At 37.5% G+C, this 23,777-nt stretch overlaps 1 protein-coding gene across 1 annotated transcript in view; it reads right to left on the bottom strand.

Annotated features, from left to right (window-relative positions):
* Window positions 1–23,777, bottom strand: part of ush2a (Usher syndrome 2A (autosomal recessive, mild)) — a 241,331-nt gene that overhangs the window by 80,009 nt on the left and 137,545 nt on the right. The window contains exons 40-47 of the mRNA XM_067367352.1: window positions 16,012–16,640; window positions 12,134–12,462; window positions 11,316–11,438; window positions 10,414–10,577; window positions 10,057–10,266; window positions 5,405–5,607; window positions 5,044–5,156; window positions 429–627 (exon numbers count right to left, since the gene is read on the bottom strand). Coding sequence (XP_067223453.1) covers window positions 429–627; window positions 5,044–5,156; window positions 5,405–5,607; window positions 10,057–10,266; window positions 10,414–10,577; window positions 11,316–11,438; window positions 12,134–12,462; window positions 16,012–16,640 — 1,970 coding nt within the window. The remainder of the gene's footprint in view (window positions 1–428; window positions 628–5,043; window positions 5,157–5,404; window positions 5,608–10,056; window positions 10,267–10,413; window positions 10,578–11,315; window positions 11,439–12,133; window positions 12,463–16,011; window positions 16,641–23,777) is intronic.

Here is a 23,777-nt window from a genome sequence, read left to right as displayed (position 1 = left end):
CAACATTTTAGACTTTACATAATGCTGAATTCAAAACGAGCTCCATTAACACATCATCACAATAGTGAGCCATGTTGCCTCTGTAAAACTCATTTTTCTATTATACTGCTTTACAGCTTTGAGAGCTCTTGTCCTTATCTGAGTTGTGTTCTCTTTGTGTGCTTGTCTCTAGTGTATTACTGTCTGATTTAAGCTGGTGGAGACGTATGGCCTGTGTTTGCTTGCCAAGTTGGCTGTATTTCAATAACACCAGGATGGCAGCAATTGCAGAAGACAAGTTAATCTGTTTACTGAAAACAATCACAGGGACTGTACTTCATAGATAAATACCAGCCACTCAAACTGATCCATCACTGTTTCTTTATGGTATAGTTTACGAGCTAAACTAATGATCTAAGTGTAACATTTTAAATGAGGTTTCTGGTTACCTGTGTTTCTGGCTTATAACAGGTCTTGCCGCAGAAGTCTTTTTCTGCAGGGCACTCCAGGTATGAGCAGAGAGCCTGAGAAGGAAACACCTGCTGGGATTGCAGCTCCTCACACCACTGCAGAGTCCGCCGCCACACGTCATATCCTCCCAGAATGCCATTGGGCTGACCAGGTGACATCCATTCTAGTTTAACTGATCTAACAGTATACAGACACAGCACAGATATTACCCCTTCACAAATATTGCTCACCACTTGGTGTATATTGTCAAAGTCTGGTTTTAGCTCATACTTTGTTTTTGGTTCTATCACTGTCAAGAGAAAGACGCAGGTAATATAATAGAAAAATGGTGATAATCGCCTCGTTATATAGCACTTTCTACAACTTGATATACTAGAGCCAAATAGATTGTGCTGAGCAGTATGAGTTATGATGTGTGTCATCTTTTCTTTTTTCTGATGTACTTCTTGTATTGATTTTCCTCTCCACTCATCATGCAGGAGAAGCTGGCTTTCCACAGAAGAAAAAATGATTTTTGTTCACTTCTGCTTACTTTGAGATACTGGATAAAATATTGAGACTTGTACCATGTCATTAAAATTGTATTAGATATTTAAGACATTAAGATATTATAAGATATTTATATTACATAATTAACTCCAACCGTTGCCGTCTGTCAGTCAAATAATGGGAGTGAATGGGAACTTGGATCAATAAGAGTCGAAAAACCTTGCAAAACCTTGCTCTGATAATGGCAGTGATGTCTCGCGCATATTTCAATCAGCGAGACATCACTGCCGCTGTCAGAGCGCGATCAGACCTCACTAAGCGAGTGCTGAACGCAGTTGGACATAGTGGTGTATTAGAGGTAAAAAATTATATAAATACTGATCAGTTTCTCACACAAACTGATCGTTTCGTGTCTTAGGACATCAATATGTCATCACAAGCCGTAGGGTTTAATTTGGATTTGTCTATGCAATGTTTTTCGACTCTTATTGATCCAAGTTCCCATTCACTCCCATTATTTGACTGACAGACGGCAACGGTTGGAGTTAAAAATCATCATTTGTGTTCTACTGAAGAAAGAAAGTCACCTACATCTTGGATGCCCTGGGGGTAAGCAGATAAACATCAAATTTAAATTTTTGGGTGAACTATCCCTTTAAGTTGTACTACAGTTTAATGTACCACAACATTTCACTGTAACATAAAGTGGCCGAGAGAGCTCAAAGCGCTGCAACTGAAGAAAATACATGCAAATGGAAAAAGCACCAGCAAATTAAGAAAACATCTTCATCAGTTTGACAACACATGTTCTGCAAAAATTCACAATGCAACCAAATACAGAAACACACTGCAAATAGCACAGACCACAACAGAAATGTTTCAAGGGGACCCCAACAAGCGACAAACCTGACTGAGACATGTTTATTGTCAAAGTCTACTTATCAATGGTGTTGTCGATGACCTGAAAATTTTGTTTATTTAAAACATCCTGATCGTACATGCATTGTGAGTATTTGCAGCGCATTTCTGTATTTGGTTGCATTGTGAGCATTTGCAGCCCATGTGTTATCAAACTGAAAATGGTTTCGTAATTTGCTGGTGTTTTTGCTATTTGCATGTGTTTTCTTCAGTTGCAGCGCATTGAGCTCTCTCGGCCACCGTAGTAACAGCAACATTTAGCAGCACTGTGTTTATATAATATATAATATATTACCAGTGCTGGGTGTAATGCATTACAAGTAATGAGAGTTAGGTAATCAGATTACTTTTTTCAAGTAACTAGTAAAGTAAAGCATTACTTTTAAATTTAAAGTAAGAGTGCTGAACATTCTTCACCTGCGTTCTATTCTTCTGACAAAGGTTTGTTTGAGCTGCGCCCTCTACTGTGCATGCATGAATTTGCATTTCCTTCAGCCTGAGGCTTATTTGTTACCTTTTTAGGGAGTTAAGCAATATTGTAATGCATTACCTTTAAAAGTAACTTTCCCCAATATTGTATATTACTAAGCTACCTTTGATCATCTTTAAAATAATAAGTTTTAACTGGAACACATAAGGAAACCTGTAAGCATACTGTAAGCAACATAAGAATTCAAATCTTAATAGCCTTAATAAATAAATAAATAAATAAAACAAGACAAGAAACCAAAACGAAACAAAACATAAAACAAAATTCACATCTGGCAGTGCAGCTTGCTCCTTAAATGGTTAGTTCACCCAAAAATTATCCCATAATTTACTATACAATATTATATAATTTTCAGGTCAAAGTTTACTCTTCTGCCGGAATCGACTTGCGTATGGAAGCCATTGATTCTAGTTTATAAAGTTATAAATATGGATTTTTTTCTTACAAAAACACATTGCTTCACTTCAGAAGGCCTTTATTAACCCCCTGGAGCTGTATGGATTACTTTTATGATGGATGGATGTGCTTTTTTGGGCTTCAAAATATCAGTTACTATTCACTCCCATTATAAAGCTGGGAAGAGCCAGAATATTTTTTAATACAACTCTGACTGTGTTTGACTGAAAAAAGAAAGTCATATACACCTAGGTTGGCTTAAGGGTGAGAAAAGTATGGGATAATTTTCATTTTTAGGTGAATTAACCTTTTAAGGATCATTGCAGAGAGCTATGAGGAAGAGTAGACATGAAGGAAAAACAAAAAAAGCCATTAAAACAAGCCTTATTTCTTTCTTAACTGTAGCCATAACCTTATGGAAATGTGCTTTTGTTTTCATCATCTTTTTCATCTCCTCTCCACACATGATAATATCCATATCGCTCTGTGATTCGGCTTTCTTTTCTTTTTGCCCATTTTTTTTTTTTTTTGTGTTGTGCAAATCTCTTGTCACATATGTAAGATGTGGAGAATGACATAATTACAGTTTGTGAGGGTCTCTCTCTCCTCTGCCCCCTCCCTGATGAGGAAGCTAATTGATAGTGAAGGCCCCTGATGAGTTAAAGCTGACAGACCTTAGTATCTGATTAGGAATTCATGAAATGTGACAAGGATTCCTTTTTTAAAGTACAGACAGAGAATCGCTTGACGATTACTGTGTGCCTTTACAACACAAAATATTATTCATGATTACTTTCCTTTGGGAGGGGTGGGGGATGGGTAAACAGCTTTGCTATAACAAATGCATTAGTATTATATTACAAAGGGTGTCATTGCTGTCCACCGTTAATCCCTCATGGAGAGAAATAACTGGAATTCATATCGGGCAGCAGCAGCGGGTAAGCCATCGGTTGCAGCACTTGTCATATTTCAATCAAGGCTTAAGCCAGCCGCTGATTCCTGTGCCCAGCCCCCACGTAGCACCAGAGAAAGAATTAATGAATTAGCTATTGATTAAATTCCACTCGAGCAAATCTAGCGTGGCAAATAAATGAACTGTTTGGGGCATGTGTAGGCCACGGCCAGCCATGTCGGGCCAATCGATCAGTAGTTAGTATTCTATTGGGAGAGAAGTACAGCACACTGGTGATATGACATGAGGGTTGGAGACAGCATGGCAGGAAATGAGTGAATTATGGCTTACTATAGCACACAAAGCCCTTGTGCCTTCAAAAACACAATTTTACAGCATTTACACGTGTTACACTGTGGCATGTGTAAGACTGCAAATATACAAATAAGGATGTTAACCCAAGGTTTAGGAATGTAAAGTCTAAAACGTCAGCTTATGAATACCCAGGATTAATTGTTAACTCCAAAAAATTATGAGCAGAGTTTAGAATGAAGCAAGATAACCCAGGATTCTGTTTACCCAGGGTTTGAATGATCCAGGGTTAAAGGCCCACTGAAGTGCCTTGAAACGGACAGCATTATTTAATGTGTTGATGTAATTTCCACTACAACAGGAAGACAAGGGTGGGACATATCGAACAGCTCCTCCCCTTTTTTAAAAATAGCCAATAGCGTTTTGTCTATATCACAGGTCGACCAGAGCCCTTGAGCTCGTTAAAGCCATAGTTTCCTCCTAATCTCTAACCATTTCTCAAAATATAACATTCTGTGCAGAATTCAAATGGGTCCGATACGTTTTCTGGTATGCGCCAACTTGCGCATATGATCTGTTCTGTGCTATAGCGTCTCAGGGCCGGAGCAGACTGTATGCGTGTTTGCGTGACACTAGCATGAAACCAGACTTTATCTGCTCCAGTGGAAAGCATATTTACACTGTCTGAATCGTTCCATATCCCCTATATAGCGTACTAGAGAAAGTATGAAAATAGTAAATGTGTGAACAAGTGGCGAATTTTAGCTGCAGCTTCAGCATCTATTTATAATAGGGGCGGGGCGCTTTAGATTCTAGAGAGGATTTGATTGGACAGAAAATCTGATGAGAAGCTGAAGTGCAGTGTGATGTCAGCAAAATCACTGATCCATATTGGCGGAAGTGAGAGACTGTAAGTTTTGAATGCTTATATCTTCTAAATGTGAATTTTGTCATTGTTTTGGATACAATAAAGATAAACTTACAGATAAAAGTACTATCATTTCATACTAAAAGCCAAAAAGCTTAAATTTTGATTTCATGGGGACTTTAAATTTCAAGTGTGAAAATCCCTTCTGTGTCTGCTTGACTGACTCACCTAGAGCTAAGCACCTGAATCTGAGGTTTGCTGATTTTGGCAGGTGTGTCCTCCACCGTGGTCACCTGAGTGCTGTTACTCTTCACACATGCGTACACGGTACACACCTCCACCTAAACACAGAGCAGAGCAGACCCACTGCACAGGTTAAATAAAAACACGAAAATGGAAAATTTAATTAGTGACAAACATAAATATTAATTAAAAATTTAAAAATTTTAAATCCTTATTTTATTTATTTTTTTACCCATTTTTAAAACCTTCAGATCCTAGATTTTCAATGTGGTCTCAGACCCCAGTCTATAATATACAGCTCATAAAAAAATGATGTAATTGTGTGTTTAGATACAGAAGGCCACACCTGAATACTGTGCACAGTGAACGGCAAGAGTCCTCCCACTTCCAGTGATCCGGATCCATTGCTAGTGGACTCATAGAGGCGGCCATCCAGATAGACAGAGTACTGTGTGACTGCTCCATTTGGAACAAGAGGAGCTGCCCATAGCACCCTCACTGCTGTGCTATTTAGGGTCACCACCTCTGGAGGAAAGACCCCCTCGGGTTCTGCAACACAGAGAGAAAGCCACAGTAAATCACAGAGAAGAGCTCAGCGGACTGTAGCCCACATGAAAACATACGGTCATATTGACATAACCCCAGTGCTTTTGAAGAGCTCAAGATTTGTCTCTTTAACCTCTGCCCAAACACAAGAAGATGCTTGGGGAAAGCTTGAGGTCCTCATGAAGTCTGCCGTAGTCTCTAAAAGAGTAATACAATGACACTAACAATATCTACAGAAAAAGACCTGAAGGAAAAGCAGTTTTTCATTCTTTCGCTTTTTTTTTTTTTCAGATGAAAATCATGCCAGCCCTAGCATCAACACACAGCATATTCTACCCTTAATAGTCTCTGAAATGGCTTTGGGCTGCACTTTTCTTTCTGCCTTAGAAAAAGAGCATGAGAGAGACAGAGAGAAAGGAAAAACAAAACAAAACAAAAAAAGACAGGCATTTTCTTAAAGCTGATGTGTGTATTTTTTTTTATGTTAAAATACTTTCTCCTATCCCAGCTTAAAGTGTTTAAAACTACAGTATAAGGAATCCATTCACAGAAATCACATAAAAACATCCCATTTTTTATTTTTGAAAGAAGTCTCATGCTTTATTTGATTAAAAATACAGTAAAATTATCTTTACATTATTACAATTTAAAGGTATACTATGTAACTTTTGGCACTCTACTGCATGCATCTTGCAGAAGAACATTGTAGCTGGAGCTATTTTAACAAAAAAAGTTACATGGTGTACCTTTAAAATAGCTGTTTTCCATTTTTTTATATATATATTTTAAATGTTTTTCCAGTGATGGCAAATCTATGGAAGCTTGTTTCTGCCACTAAATAAAATAAATTTTTCTCAAAATTACAAGTTATGAAGTCAGAATTGCATGTTATAAAGTCTGAATTGCAACTGTGAGTTTTTACCATGCTAATCTGGCTTTATATCTCACAATTCTGACTTTTTTTCTCAGAATGAACAATTGCGAGTTATAAAGTCACAATTCTGAGAAAAAAACATAAGTCTTTTTTCCCTCACAACTGGACATTATAGGATACAATTGCGAGTTTATATCTCACAATTCTGACTTTATAATTTGCAATTCTGACTTTATATCACACAATTCTGATTTTATAACTCACAATTGTGAGTTTATATCTTGCAATTTCGAGACAAAAAGTCAGAATTGTGAGATAAAAAGTCACAATTACCTTTTTTATTTTTATTTAATGGTGAAAACAAGCTTCCATACAAATCAGAATTTTCAGCAGCCATTATCTTTAATGTCACATTATCCTTCAGAAATCATTTATATAATGTTAGTGTGTGTGTGTGTGTGTGTGTAGCACACACATATGTTCCTAAGTTGTCCGGTTCACACAATAACCAATAATAATGCAGTAGTACATACGTTTGTTTGATGTGTGTTCCTGTGCACACTCGTGTATAAATAATGTAATTTTATATTTACATCAGGGAACGCTGACAGCAATACATCAGGGAGGTCTGGCAGAATGAAAAAAAGCTGAGTGTCACTTTTTCACTTTCCCTCTTGCTTTTGGGGGTTCTTGCAGATGGTTTGTGGGCAAATTGAATCAGTCCTGGAGAAGCGCGCGGGGATTGGAGTGCTGCACCGGGGGCAGAGGGGGTTAACTGGGCCAGTCTGGGGGATTCTTTCTACAGCTCGCACCATTTTCGCCTTCTTTTTCTTTTTTTCCCCCTCTGTTTTTTGCAAGCTCTTCCTTTCCCATGACAAATCACACTAACTTACAAAAGAAGACCAGAGAGCCTATTTTTCAGCTTGATGTGACTCTAGTAAACAGCTATTGTGACAACTTTGTAAGGCTCTTCTGAAAGAATGTAAAAAGGGAATGATTGATAAAGCTTTTTTCTGAGGCGAGTGAAGTTAGTTTGTGAAAGAGAGCTGAAAGACATGAGTGTAGTGCTAATGACAGCTGAGAGATCAAATATCTCAGCAGCGGCTTTGAACAAGCCATTGGTTGACATGACGGGATGGGGAATGAATTCGATACAGAGCAGGGGTCCTGACACTTACATTCTCTCCAAAGAATATGACTGCTGTTCTTCTTACTCAAAGCCTCAAAAAGTCTCTCTTCAGGAGATATCCTGCTAACACAAAGGTCAACAAGTGAAGAGACCCCATCTGAGATATCTTCTAGTTAAGGTAAAGCACTTTTACTTTTACAGCAGATTGTACTGAAGGTTTAAGAGGGACAGATAAATGTTTTGATATCAGCAACTAACAGCCAACTGAACACCTTCAGCCATTCATTATTGGATGGCATGCCACTCAAAATGATGCTCAAATAACATGTTGAGTATAAAAACATGAGATGCAGGGCAGTGGAATTGCAAGATCTAGAGGTGCCTTTTTTAAAAGTTCTTTCAAACTTTTGAGTTTTTAGAACACTTTCATGAGTGCAATGGTCAAAAGTCAATCTAGTGCATGTTCTGTGTGAACGGCCAATAACTCTGTTCTTAGTGAATTAACTAAAACAAACTTTTTATTTGCTTGTTTTAATTACTATGAAGCCAGGACAGGAATCAATCAATCAATCAATCAATCAATCAATCAATCAATCAATCAATCAATCAATCAATCAATCAATCAATCAATCAATCAATCAATCAATCAATCAATCAATCAATCAATCAATCAATCAATCAATCAATCAATCAATCAATCAATCAATCAATCAATCGGAGAAGCTTCTTTTAAAGTCTCAAGCTACAAAAAAAGCATAATTTAAAAAGTCAAAACAAAGAAAACATCCTTTTAAAAAAGTAGTTACACTACAAGTTACTAACAGAGTAACTAACTACAGAAATATTTCAAATAATCTCTCAAATGATTTTTTTATTTAAGAGAAGAGCAGTAATTATCTACCAATAAAAGATCTAAATAAAGAGATAAAATTTGAACAGTTCAGTTTACACTAAATTAAATATAAAAAAAAGCCTAACATATATAAAGCAACTGAAACACAACTATACCACTTACAGCACTATAGAATATTTCACATCATAAAAAAAGAAAAATCATATGCAGGGACTTGAATCAGTGAAACATTTGTAAAATGTGATAATTTTTCAGTACATTGACTCAATTATTGACATAAATAGCTGGAAAAGTAGCTTATTACTGAAAAGGCTAGACTATTTAGAAACAGCTGATCTACAGTCGAGTTACTGAAAAACTCTAGTGCCTCCTTGTTACTCGCTATCACTGACCACAAGAGCAATGAGACATACTTGGATGTGACCAATATCAGTGCTCTCCTGAAGCGTCTCTTTCCATATAATTTCTGCTGCTGCATTATTAATGCAAGACTTCGCATGGACAACCTCGCCTCCATTCCGGTTTTTAATTAGCAGGCTCTTAACATATACACTATCATGCAGCATAATATGATCTTTAAGTTCAACTGCTTTTAATGAGCTGCCCTTTAGGCTGTAAAATAATGAAGGTACCACTGGAAGTTCTTTGGTAAATGACCTGTAACCTTTATTTAGGAGCAAATGATCTTCTAATGTTTTTAATTATACTGATAGGTGGGAGCGAGAGAAGTCCAGGCATGTTACGCCAGGCCAGTTGTTTAGATTCTGGTGTGTAAGGCATAAATGAATTCGCACCGCAGTGTGTGTATGCGTATGTGAGAGGTTTGCTGAGCTTTCATCTGTTTCCTGTGCTATCAGTGCATCAGTACATTAACTGTGTGAGAGAAGGACAGCTTAATGACTATTGATCATAGCACAGAGGTCAAGATATCAAAATTTTGGAAAAGGCAAATTTTTCTGCAGCTTGTGAGGTTTTCCTTTAGAGTACAGAGGGGAAAATATTCAATCAATCAGTTCTGTTTTTTATCTCCATGAGCAGGGGCTGCTGGAGTGATATGAGAGAGGCAGGCTGACAGAAATCGCAGGAACATTTGAAGTCTTGACAGGAAAACCATAATTAGCCAATATCTTCAATCCAAATTCCAGTCAGTTAAACATATATTTTAAAGATGGTTGCAGTCCAGTAAACTTCATATTTTAGCTGAAACCACTTAGATTTTAAATATCATCTAAGGTGCTTTGCAAATTTAACTTTACTTGCATAGTTTTATAATCAGAAAACAAGATCCCACATACAAACTTATTAGCAAAGACACCACCTGGTCTTTTTGCTCTAAAAATACAAGATGGCCTCCAAGTAAACAACCTCCCCAATAAGGACCTGCTTTGAATCTCTACATACTCTCAAAGGACAAACGGGACAAACTATAATAGTATGCATGGTATGAACAGTACATGCACACATGTAATGCGTTGGTTTATGCTAAAGATCAATCAAAACATTCGATTTTTAAAATATATACTACAAATCTGGGGCCCTGTGGATTGGCAGTCAAAATAGATGTGTGTATCAAACATCCATGTGGCATATACTCACCTCCATCTGTAGTAGTGCAGCTGACCTCAGGGCTGGTTATGCTGTGAGGGCCGTTGGATACAGTCAAGGAGAGCTTGTACACCGTGCTGGGCTGCAGGTCAGAGATTACCACAGAGGTCTCAGCGGGGTCAAGTGTTAGAGTTTGCCTGTGCTGGCTGGACAGAACCGTAAGGATGTAGTCCTCCACCCTTCCCTGCAAATCGTGCAGAGCTGGGAACAAAAAAATATAGAAAAAGACAGGACACACTAAAGGTCAAACGCAAAAACCAAGTTCTCTAAACACATATTCTTTCCTGAAATGTATTTATGGTCAAGGGCCAGGATAAGTTTAATAATGTAGAGAATCTAGTCTCTTACTGGGGGTGGACCAGTTGACCAGGATTGCTGTATGATTGAGAACTTGGACGGATATGTTGGTGGGGGTGAGGGGTTGCCCAGCCAGTGTGACCCCTGTGGCAACCTCCCCTGAAGCATAGCCAACGTCATTGTGAACCAGAAGTTTGTATTCATACCATGTGTACCTGCAGCACATTTAAAAACATTACACACAAGGACATTTTCTGAAGTCACTAGCATGGAATCTTGCCTTTATAATATATACGGTATATAAGGCAAGATTATATTATATTTTTATTTTGTGTGTGTGTGTGTGTATATACTGTATACTGTACATGAAAAAAATAATACATTTATTATTACAATAACTATTTTATATATATTTATCCAATCAAAAGTGTGGGGTCAGTACGATTTTTTTTTAAAAGAAGTCTCTTAGGCTCACCAAGGCTGAATTTACTTCATACTGATTTATTTTGAAAAAATCTTATACATGGAAATATATGTAACTTATGAATTTATAAGAGTGAGGCTCTATAATATCTAGTTGTGATACTGTAGTTGCAATACCATAAAAGTTGTGATACTGCTACATTAAAATTCATATGTTACATAAATTCAAGCACAAAGTGAATCATTTACAAGGACTGCAAAACATTTAAATGAAGTCAGACATGAATCTAAATGACAGACCCTGTGATACAAGGGAAACAACTGTTTTTTTTGTGTGTGTGTGTGTGTGTTGGAGTCTTTCAGCGTACACACAAGGAGTGCCAGAGAAAGATTAGCTGAAAACAATTTAATTCTATGGAATATTTGCTCAAAGTATCTTTGAACAGCATTAAAAAGATGGCATCGGTGCACAAAAACAGTTTTGTACACACAAGCAAAGTTTGCATTAAAGCTAATTTCAGTAATCTCACCTGCTAAGGCCTTTATCTTCATGAAACAATTTGGTTCCTGCGTAAACATTGTACCACAGATTCAAATCTTCAGGGGGACGTGAGGCCAGGGGCTGCTGGGTTTTCCGTCTCAACAGCTCAAATCTGAGGGCAGCGGAAACAGCCAGATAATCAGAGCCCGCTCCACTCCCACAATTCTCCTGCCATTTCACCCGCACCGCTGTTTCGCTGGGTTTGTGCTTTTGTCTTTTCTCTCTCTCTCTTTCTTTCTCTCCCTCAACAGTAATGCTAATTTTGCCTGTAATCAGGAGAGCTCAGCTTAATGTGCGCTTTATAAGCCTAGTTAAACAAACAGAGCAGCAGCGGGAAAAGTAGTCATGAATTTTAATCATCCGCCATGAACAGACCTTTATTTACCACCTAATCAGCTCAAAAACAGACTAAAATATACAGCGAGAAAGAACAAGAACTTTTACGTTGTGCTTCGCTCTTCATAACCTATTGGGAGACACTTGCTGTTCTCATATAATTGGGAGATTTATGGATTATTCTCAACAGATATTAGGAATTCCTTTATCATATGAAATGCTCACAATTTTGGTTACAATTGATTTAACTTTGAAGAACGTAAACATCCATTTTAACGCACATTTTACATCCATATCTACATAATAATAATAACCACAATAATACTAATTATTATTATTATTATAAATCACTATTATAAATAATCATTTTATTATAAATAAATAATCAATATAAAAACATGGTTTTAACACTCCCTAAATGTGTGTCAAGAAACTAAGATGTAGTACAACAATTAAACATTATTCGGTTACCTTATGTTGGGGCCGTTCGGCCTTGATGGAAGTTGCCATGAAACAGCCAGGAAAGATTCACTGATGGCTACCACCGACAGGGATGACAGGCCTTGTGGGATTGTGGGTAATGTAGTAACCAGCATTGGAAGGCTTTCAGTGCATCCTCCGGCATGGCCTCCACCTCCTGAGCAGGCGAGGATTGTGATGCTGTAGTTAGTGTAGGGCAGAAGGCTGGTGACAGTACGGTTGACTACAGACGTATTGGTGTGCGAGATGCGTGGATCAGGCATGCGGATCTCGTACCGCTCAATTTCTCCATTGGCTATGAGTGGAGCGGCCCATGTAACCTGCAGTGAAACACGGGATACATTTGAACTTGTTAGTATCTGAAGAATTTGACATCACAGTATAACAGTGTTCTGGTAGTCATGTAGTTATAAACTAAAATGGTTTCAAAAGCGTGTCTAAGGCTCCAGAGAAGGGCCAGAGTCCAGCACAATATCACAACGTATCATTTCAGGCTTTTAGATCGATGAGTTTGTGGAACCGACGTCATGTGATGAAGCGAAGGCACCCTGACTTTGACCCAAGACAGAATAGTCCTTTCATTACATTTAAAAGAGGCCTCAGCCCCTGGAGATCATAATGAAATCCTAATGGAATTGCATAGGAAACTGTGCTTGTTGCAGCAGCATACTGTCTCTGGAGCGAGGGAGGCGTCAGCATTTGGCAGACGCATTAAACATATTGTGCATGTCTGGGGATGAAATGAAATGAGAGAAATGGTAGAAATGAGATGAAATAGTAGATTGGATCAATGTTAGGATTAGTTATGAAAAGAAAAGTTATAATAATGGATATTAAAATGTAAGTAGAAGTGAAGGAAGGTGTAGAAAGCACTTTTAGTCCAACCTAATTTTAAGCTGAAACTAACCTAAAGAATGATAAGCAGCATATGTAGTACCATTGAAAATTTATTTATTTTTTTTGGGGTTGTTTCTTGAATCAACTCCACAGCAACTACATACATTTATCCACTAACCATTCAGAAACATCCAGATGCATTCTAAAATTTGTAAGTTTTTCCTGAGTCTCTCCATCAGTGTCCGACTCCAGTTTGAACAATGCAAGGTTTAACACCATTACTGACAATCGTCATTTTGGCTGCGTGAGATTCTCCAGCTTTGTTGTTGTTAAGCAACCAAAGCATGAGCTGTTAAAGCTCTGCCCTCTTCTGGAAAGGAGGCCAGGAACAGCAGCTCATTTGCATTTAAAGGGAAACACACAAAAAAGGCGTGTTTTTGCTCACACCCAAATAGGGGCAAATTTTACAGGCTATTATAAATGATCTGTGGGTTATTTTGAGCTGAAACTTCACAGACACGTTCTGGGGACACCAGAAACTTATATTACATCTTGTAAAAAAGGTATTATAGGTCCCCTTTAATATGCTGATTTGCTGCTCAAGAAACATTTCTTATTTTTATCTATTATCAACGGTTACAACTATTTTTTTTGTGGAAACTGATAAAGGATTTTTTTTTTTGTCAGGATTTATGAATAAAAAGCTCAAACGAACAGCATTTATTTGAAATAGAAATCAGTTGCAACATTATAAATGTCTTTACTGTCAGTTTTGATCAATTAAATGCATCCTTTCTGAATAAAAGTATTCTTTTAAAACTTTTAGACATCAGTTAAAAGACGCAAACAGTGCGTCCCAAAATGCATACTGTCTGAGTAGGTGCTATATTTGAATTTACTTACTGTTAAAAGTGCATTATATTTAGTATAAATATAGGTAGAATTAATGAAATTTGGATGTACTACATCTGCCATGTTGTTTTTGTCACATGACATACCAGTGTACTGTTTTTTACATACTATATAGTAGAAGTATTCGATTTCGGATGCAGCGACAATTTTGGTCCAAAACCTACTGGCACAGGCTTGATCCTGACACAGAGCCTGTACCAAAAGGGTAGAGATATGGGAATTATTAAAATTTTTTTAGCAAAATGTTACCATGGCAAGAAATACCAAAAACCGTGCAGAGTGCAATTTGCTATGTAGAACGTTAAATCAGTTCCATGATGGTTAATATACTGCCTTAGAAGTTAGCTGCCTTTGTAGGTAGCAGGCACCATGGCAGTTCACTGTTTTAGAAATGAGCAAATGAATCTGGTCTTTCATGGCTAAAAGAGTTGTATTAAAGGTCCCGTTTTTCGTGGTTTTTTGAAGCTTTGATTGTGTTTATAGTGTGCAATATAACATGTGTTCATGTTTTACAGATTTTATTTATACTCTAACGACAACATTACACACTAACTAAAGTTTGAAACATGGGATCATGAAGAACGGGACCTTTAATCTCTTAAATTATTATTTAGAAGAAAAAAAAATGTTATTGCAAAAGAAAAAGACCCCAAATTAAATCATCAACACTTGTTAACACAGAGTTTGCCATGAGCACCTTGGAGACTTCTAGTATCTCAACAGGAATTCAATATAACATATGCTAATGCGAACAGTTGCTTTTTGGCTTTTACATGTAGAACAGTTCTCATCCAGTTACACACAAATGCAGCAGTTAACAAATTAATGAAATAATAATGGTATTACAATACACTAAACCCAGGGTTAGGGAAGAATGAATAATTCAAGCAAGTTTATGCAAATGCCGCCTTTGTTTGAAGTGGTAAGCATTTCTGTCCATGTTTCTTGGCACTAGCACACAACAAATAACAAAGAGAGAAAGAGAGAAAGAGAGGGTGTATTTACACACAGCAGGATCTAAGCTGCAAAGCTTGTTTGGTTACATTAACACCCCTTAAATCCAACTTGTAAACCAGCCAAAAGACTGCAAGCTACCTAGCCCTCTTGAGTATCATGTCTGTTGAATTACAGGGATGTCTATGCTGAGGGTTTCGCTTTGCTTTGAAATAACTTTGCCAACGTTTTAATAAGGTCTTGCTTGCTTTACATTTCTTACCGATACAAAATAAACAAGAACAATCTTTAAAACGCTATGTGACCAAGGGCACATTCACGATTGGTTCCCACAATACTCTGACAGTCTTAATTGGCTGTTCCTTTATAATCAGCTCTGGAATGACCTGGAAACCATGGGTATCAATGTTCTCATACCACGAGAGTGTCATTGGAATAATGATGGATGCTCTAGGTGTGGCATTAATGGGAAGAAATACAGTAGCTTCTCACTAACAATCACAGCAAAGACCTCATTTGCACCTCATTGGTGAAAAGGCGGCATAAGACACTACAGTCTGCCGACAGGAGGGTGGGACAGGATTGATATGCACTTCACATACACACAAAAAAAAAAAAAAAATGCACACTTTCATCAGAATGTTTGGACTGTGGCACAAACCAAACAAGTTCTTTTAATCTTTAAAAGCATTCTTTACATTTCAAATTAAAACAGTGAAATATTTTTGCATTATGTTTAAATATATTTTGAAATGTAAATAGTAATTTATTCCAGCATTTTTTTCCCCATACATTTTTCTTTTTAGGATTATTTAATGAATTGAAAGTTCAAAAGAACATTATTAATTTAAAATAGAAAACTTTTGCTGAATATGGTTCCAATATGTCACAGAATGTTCCCTTATAATTGAACCAACTTTGTAATTGGACCTTAAATGTTACGCAATAATTAATAATATTTTTGTAAAATATTTGTACATTTAAGTAAATATGAATGATTCACTGACTGACTTGGAATATTTTTGATTGACGCATTAAAAATTACCATTTTGAATGCATTATTTTCAATTATTGTATTATATTGTATATATTGTAATTATTGTAACTTTTTATTTTTTGCAACCACTGTAGTCCTTTAGTAAAATGTAAACAAACTCTCCATATACCTGTACTGATGTTGGACCTAAAACCAGCACATGAGGCGGCTGCAAGCCTGCAGGTCTTGAAGGCCTAGTGGTCACTTTCTTCCACTCACTGCTATTGGATCCACCCAGCCTTGTGTGTGCCACAATGCGGTACTCGTAAGTGCTCCAGGGGCTGAGCGCGGCCGAGCTGTCTAGGTAAGTGAGAGTCTGGTTGGGCTGCAAGGTTGCCACAGTAGAGATTTGCTGAGTGTCAGTGACTCTCCTCTCCACGGTGTAGCCATCCAGTTCCCCGTTGACAAGACGTGGTGGGGCCCAGGACAAGAGCACTGAGGTCGGTGTGTCGGAGTAAAGCTGCGGGGCTGGGACATCCTCTGGGGGGGCTGGAGGGGTGCGTATGGTGTGGGACTCAGCAGATTGAGCACAGCCGGCTGCTGTGCAGGCCTCCACCTGTATGGTGTACCGGTGATAGGGTGCAAGCTGAGAAAGTGTGTGGCTGGTACTGTTCCCCGGCACAGTGGCAGTTAGCTCGTGGTTTTGGTATATGTTATAATGGGTTATGATGCCGTTGGGCTGTGATGGAGGAGACCAGGAGACAGAAGCACTTCTAGGTTGGATGTCAGCGAGTACAGGTGGGTCAACCGATCCAGGTCCTGAAGAAAGAAGACAGTAATAAGAACTATTCAATCTGCTGTGAAATAATTATTATTTTTGCAATTACATTTGTTGCCACTAGTGGTGAAGAAAATGCAAATGCACAGGAAGTAGTGTAGTAAATAATAAACATGGAGTTGGGGAAGGTGGAGGGTTTCTGAAAATGCAAATGCTAACCAAGCATTTGAAGGTTGAGCATGCAAGCTTATTGGCTACTGATACAGCAGGAACCAATCAGCTGTGCCCTTTTTACGCATACGTGAGGGTCAGCGTACACTACAGTGCGCGTGACGCGAATTTCGTCATCAGAAGAGTACGCGCACATGCGCATTTAATTATTTTTGCATTAATTAGTTTATCCACAAGGTGGCAACCATGCCCTGGGGGCACGATTCACAGAGTAGTCAAAGAAAAACAACATAAACAGAACGGACCAGAACGCATGCAAGCTACAGTGACAATGGAGCAGGGTTGCCAGGTTTTCACAACAAAACCCGCCCAACTGCTTCTCAAAACTAGCCCAAAACTAACCCAAACACATTTCAGGGGGGTCCCACGGTAAAGATTGCATTACGGGGGGTAAAATTTGTGTTTTTGGAGGGGCTCCCCTGGCAAAAATTCGCATTCTAGACATTAAATATCACGTTATTTTGAGTCAATTCAACCCGCGGACATGAAAAACCACCCGCGGCAACAGTGTAAAACACTGCAATGGAGGCCTACAAACACAAGAGATTGTGCGAAGAGTTTAGAAAGTATTCTCATTTGTACAACTCTAGCATTAAAGAATACAAAGATGTTTACATGGTGGTAACTCATGGCGAGAGATTGCTCAAAACTGCGAATGCGTTGAACGCCTGTGTATGCGTACGAGTCAAATGAAGTATACTTTCCAAGGCTGTGCGTTTCGACTGTGCGCATACACTAAAAAAGTGTTTTCACACGTGAAAAAAGAAGTATACCCAGGGCTTTAAGGATCTATTAACCTGCGCCATCTAGAGTTTCATGAATTACATGTAATTATATATTATTAAATTATATAATAATATATAAAATATTCAAAAACTAATATTACATTTATAATAGTTTTTAATAAATATAATGTCATACAATTAAAATCATATGAATGTATAGATTATATAATAACAATATTAATAATAATATTTAAATAATAAAGCCATAAATATTATGATTTTAATTAATTATATTTACTAATAAGATTGCAATTCATTTTGCCATTAAATGATTTGAACCAAAGGACTGATGAGTCTTGTTGATCTCCATGATCTAGAGAGACGCAGCTCCTCTCTGACAGCGCAGCATTGAGACTGACAGCACAAGGACACCGTCTGATTGGAGCAGCCTGATTCTCTGGATTAAAATGTAGAGCAGGGGGCTTGCAAATCAGCTCATTTGCCAAAGAGGATGGAGTCAGTCGCTGCATATCACAAGCAAATATGAAATTATATTTATGGATTTATTCTTGGGGTTATGTGGCTAAGGGATATCAGCTATGTGTGAGGTGAGCCTCTGAAGGGTCTGCAGTGAATTGAAGGAAATCACTTAAGTTTCCTGCCTAGTCATTTTCTCTGAGTGGTTACAACAACTGCTGCCATGGCAGCATTAACATCAAGAAATCCTTTGTGGATCTTCAGGCTCGGACAGCTCGGGTCATTTTCATAATTACACACGCACGCATGTACCAAAACACATGACGGTATCATCATGCATTCTGTCCCTCTCTCATGTCTGATGGCTTGTGCCTGTATTTCCTCAGCTATGACTGGTATACAACAGACTAAAATGCTTTTGTTTCAAACTTAATTTCAATGAAACAGAGTATTAGTTGATTTTAAAGAAATCTTCACACCACATGCTTTATACAGTACTTGCAAAGGTTTTGTAAACCCCAAACCCTAAAGGGATAGTCCATCAAAAAATAGAAATTCTGTCATTTACTCACTCTCATGTTCTATACCTTTGTAACTTTCTTTCTTTTTGCAGAAAACAAAAGAAGATATTTTCAAGAATGCTGGGGTCTGAACAACATTGAATTTCATTTTATAGAAAAAAAAAAAACTTTTTCAAAACTTCTTTTGTGCTGATACAATGGCAAATGCAGCATTTCATTTAAACACATCTGAGGCCTAAACCCTAAGACTACCTGAACACCTTCTTTTGCTGCTTTGCAAGCACTGGCATTTCCTTCAGGAAATGCAAATCGAGAAAATACTATTTTGATGATTTGTCTTTATTTGCTATGTGGAGCATTGCTATTGGGTTTCAGAATAATGCTGATCCAAAATGTCACATTGGTTTATTGTACTATATGTGCTCAGTCTGTGTGGCGCGATATATGGATGCAGATTTACATTACAGTAATTTCTTATACCGTTTTTCTGACAGTAAGAAATCCCAGAAAAAGAAAAAAAAAACTAAAGAATGATAAGTAAAAGAGCTCGAACATTTGGTAAAAGGAAAGCAGTTACAGGAGGAATATATGAGATGTGGTAATTGAAGTGAAGTTGTTTTGTTGCGTTTTAAGTGTCTCCTGTCTGCTCTGGAGCCTGGGCTGTCTGATTGATATTTGGGCCCTATGAAAGCTCATTTGAAGGTAATGTTTTCCTCCTCCATTTACATCCCACGGTAGCACGGTAATGGCGTACCGGCAAGGGCGTGTGGATCAAGGTGACTGGCTCTCTCTCTGCCGTGCTGGGCTGCTGATGTCTCCCCACAGATGGCCCACTTTCCACCTCCCATCACCATCACCTCCCAACTGACTCACTATGTATAGAGGAGACATAACCGGCTACATGTACTCTTTCTCTCCCCAAAGCTCAGCGGCCACCACAACAAGCATCAAGGTAATGACTTAAAAAAAATCTAATAATGAAAAATAAAGGGACATGACAGAGCGGAAGCACACAGATGGAGCAAATTCGCTTCACAGTTGTATCACTTTTGCATGTTATTTAAAGCGATAGTTCACCCAAAAATTTAAATTCTGTAATCATTTACTGTCATTTTATCTTCGGAATACAAATGAAGATTTCTGTCCCCTCATTGACAGCTACGCGATTACCACTTTGACACTTCAGAAGGTTCATAAAGAGATTGTAAAACTAATCCATTTGAATTTAAAGGTTTAGTCCAAATTTTCTGAGTCGCGATCACTTTATATGATGAATAGATTGAATTTAGGGTTTTATTCACATATAAACATGCAGCGAACATAAACAGAAGCTCAACGGAGGCTGCGTGATGCACGAAAACAAACCTCAATGGTTCTTGTTCAAGCTCAAACGTGCTGCGTAACACACGAGAATGAACCTCACATGTCAAGCAAACATACTTGAGCTTCCATTTACCACAACTGATGTGTACGTTGATGAATTAACTTTTTGAGAGGTCAAAGTGATAGTTGCATAGCTGTCAATGGAGGGACAGGAATTGCTGTATTGTTTTTACAAAAATACTAGGCAGCGCAACTATTTTCAATAAAAATAAGAAATGCTTCTTGAGCATCAAATCAGTATATTATAATGATTTTTACCACGTGACAATTTAAAATACATTTTAAAATACATTAAAATAGAAAACAATTATTGTAAATAATAATATTTCAATATTACTGTTTTGCTGTTTTTAAACAAATAAATGCAGTATTGGTCAACCTTAGAGACTTCTTTAAAAAACCTTAAAAACTTGAAAATCGACCCCAACCTTTTGAACGGTGGTGTTTATTTTCATTGATCACGGCAGCATTATCAAATGAATCAAATGGTGGAGAAAAATATTAAATATAAATACAGATGTGCATAATTTTAGCATTTTTAAGAGCCAATTAAGCCACAACTAAACACTCAGAATGGACCTGTTTGCCACATTCAAACTGTGCTCAGCACAGATTTTGTTCCGTTAACTGATCTGCTAATACCAAATTGAGCGGTAGGTGCAAATAATCAGCGCTATCAGCTGACAAAATAGTCTCACTATTTTTATAACCCCAAGTGTCTTCAATATGTAGTACAAATAAATGCATTATCTAAATAAACTGACCTTTTTTTCAGCGTTATCATAATAACTCTGATCAGGAAATGATGTCAAGAAATAAAGAGGTTTAATTCCCATTAGTCATCCCTAACCCTAACTCAAGCTTCCTCCATTTTCACTTCACACAGTCGGCCGCTGCTTATGATTCCGGCCCAGATTTCTCCATTCATCTAGTAGCTGTTATTTTTGGGGGTAATTTTTTACTGTGTCTGTGAAGGGGCCCTGCCGATTTCACTCCCTCTTCCTCCTGATAAATAAACAATGCACAGATCTGACCTTTGGGTTAACAGGTTTTTATGCTTGCTCCACTCAGCACTCTAACTGATTCAATTACCACAAAGGTTCAGGAGCGTCCATGAATACTGAAAAAGCTCACGGCCGCCGCCACCGCAAAACGCCCGCATAGGTGCTCGCCGGCAAATCCAATGTGGCTCTCAGGAGAAATTCCTTAATTGTAAATAATTTTACCACATGAGACAATCAAGTCACCTTGAACGTGAACCACCCCTCCTTACTTCATCCCCCGGCCAGCCTTCCTTCCTCGGCTCAGCCGCCCGGTCTTTCGGTCTGCAGAGGCAAAGTGTTATTTAAGCTTTACTGGTCTGCGTTAAATTCCGCAATTTGAAGGGCTGTTAAGTTTTTCAATTGAAATTTCATTTAAGATGCAGGTGCTTTTGATTTTATTGATGCTTTACTGCTCTCAGGGTACAAGCAAGAACACAGTGCAATAACAGCAGTCGGCCTCAATCAGGCATCGGCAACAGCTGTAATCTCAGGACATTTGGAATACTTAGAGAGGCCTTTCCTGGGCCACTATAAATCGCTACAGCAGAAGGGAAAACAAGAGCGCGGGCCGCCAAGCCTTAAATCACATTTATAAGGATTTGGTTAGCATAATAATAACACAATCAAGTGACAAGGCAAGGAGGGGGGACCGGGAAACGTGAAGGAAAGAGAGGATTATTTTTAGCATTGCAGAGGTCCTTGTGACAATATGATCGCTTTGAAGGTTAGCTTGGCTGATGTCAACTAGGACGGATGTTGTCGGTATGCTACTTTCAAGAAGCTGTTTAGCACAAAAGAAGATTGAAAGGAAAATGACAAAAAGTAGTATTCTTTATCTGAAAGATTTCTTTTAGTTTTGAACTTGATGAAGTGTACGCTATTGTACAGTAAGTTATTTATTTCAAGGTGAAGTGCACAGCTGCAGTTGCTCTACCCACAACATTTTAACGACTACACATGGGGATGGGGTGATAATTAATATCAAGATGAAATAGTAAAGGTTGGGGATGATTCAATTTAAATTCACCCAATTCAAGAAATGAAAACATTTAAGGTGTCCACGCTCACATTAACAGTACTATTTACAGAACCAAAAAGAGTAATGTTAATCTGCCAAAAAAAAAGTCTTAAAATCTTGGGAGAGAACTTAAATGAAAAGTTAAACTGTACATATACTTTAAATATATCAGAATTACTAGAAAAAAAGCCCTACAATTGGCCCTCTAAACCCTTTTATGTATATGTCACTCCAAGCACAAACCCATGCACTTCAGCACAGACAGAGAAGACAGAGAAAAGAGCTCTTCTACATGGCAAAGTTTATGTTCACTGAACCGCCTGTCAAGTCTAAGGGGTAAAAATTCATGGATGGAATTACATTAAAAAGATGGTTATAAAATCTTAATGGAATGATAAAAAGGAGAGGAATGAGGGCCTTTTGAATACTTAAAATGCTCATACATCTTCACTAAGGAGATTTCTAGTAGTGTTCTGACATACTGCAGCACAAAAAGAGCCAAACAGACAAACCTAAGTGTTCCCACAGCTCCATCAGTAAGGCTCATGTACTCACCAAACCAGAAATGTGTTCTTTTGAACTCATATTATACTGGATAAAATTTGGCATCATCATTAAATGGATAGTTCACCCTAAAATTAAAATTAAATCATCATTTATGTACCCCGGTGTTGTTATAATGCAGTATGCCATTGTTCATTGTTTCAAAATTTACCTATCGCTCTGGTCCATATTAAGCAGTAAATAGCGACCAGCATCAAGCTTTCAAAAAAAGAGATGCAAAATTATTACAGAGTGGTCCCATTCAACACATGTTATATTTTCCACTTGTTCTGGGTGTAATACGATGTTTGGTAAAAAAACAAACCAAAATTGTATGTATTATTTAACAAAAATCCTGAACTTGGCCATTGGTCTTCTGTGCATGTATGCACAACTCTATGCAGACTCTATTAGTGCCACAGTTCACGCCGACTCGCCCAGAAAAAGCACACAAGTTGTGAGAAATCGAGATTAATAAATACCTGGCATGAAATACAAAGCCTAGAATTTCCAAAAAAAAGTATCTGTGTACTTCACTGAGTTGAAAATGTCCGGACCAGAACTCTGGTTGTCAGATTACAGTCAGAATGACAGTTGACAGATGTGAAAGCGATAACTTCTTGTTGTGATGAACACAACAAATATATATTCACCTCAGAGAAGAAAGCACATGGATTGTATTTCATGTCGCGTTTTTCTTAGTCTTGATTTCTCACAACTTCAGAGTTGGAGTGAACTGCAGCACTATTATCTCAGGGACGCGCATATCGTATAGCCTTGCACAGAAGATCAATGGCCAAGGTCAGGATTTTCATGAAATAATACATAACTTTTATTTATTTACCAAACCCTATCATATACCCCCAGGAATATGATAGGGAATATATATATATATATATATATATATATATATATATATATATATATATATATATATATATATATATATATATATATATATATATATATATATATATATATATATATATATATATATATATATAACATGTGACGCATTGGACCATACTGTGATACTTTTTTTTTTTTTTTAAACTTGATGCTTGGCATTATTCACTGCCTTTATATGGATGAGTGCGAGTGGGACATTTACATATATATTTTTTTTAAATTCTCCTTTTGTAGTCAACAACACCAGGGTGAGTAAATGATGACTTAATGTTCATTTTAGGTTGAAATAACCCTTTAACTTCAGCTATTATTACAGTGACTTACTTTT

Source organism: Chanodichthys erythropterus, chromosome 18, assembly GCF_024489055.1.
Source record: "Chanodichthys erythropterus isolate Z2021 chromosome 18, ASM2448905v1, whole genome shotgun sequence".
In the NCBI taxonomy this organism is placed as follows: domain Eukaryota; kingdom Metazoa; phylum Chordata; class Actinopteri; order Cypriniformes; family Xenocyprididae; genus Chanodichthys; species Chanodichthys erythropterus.
This window is presented reverse-complemented; position numbering and strand designations above follow the sequence as displayed.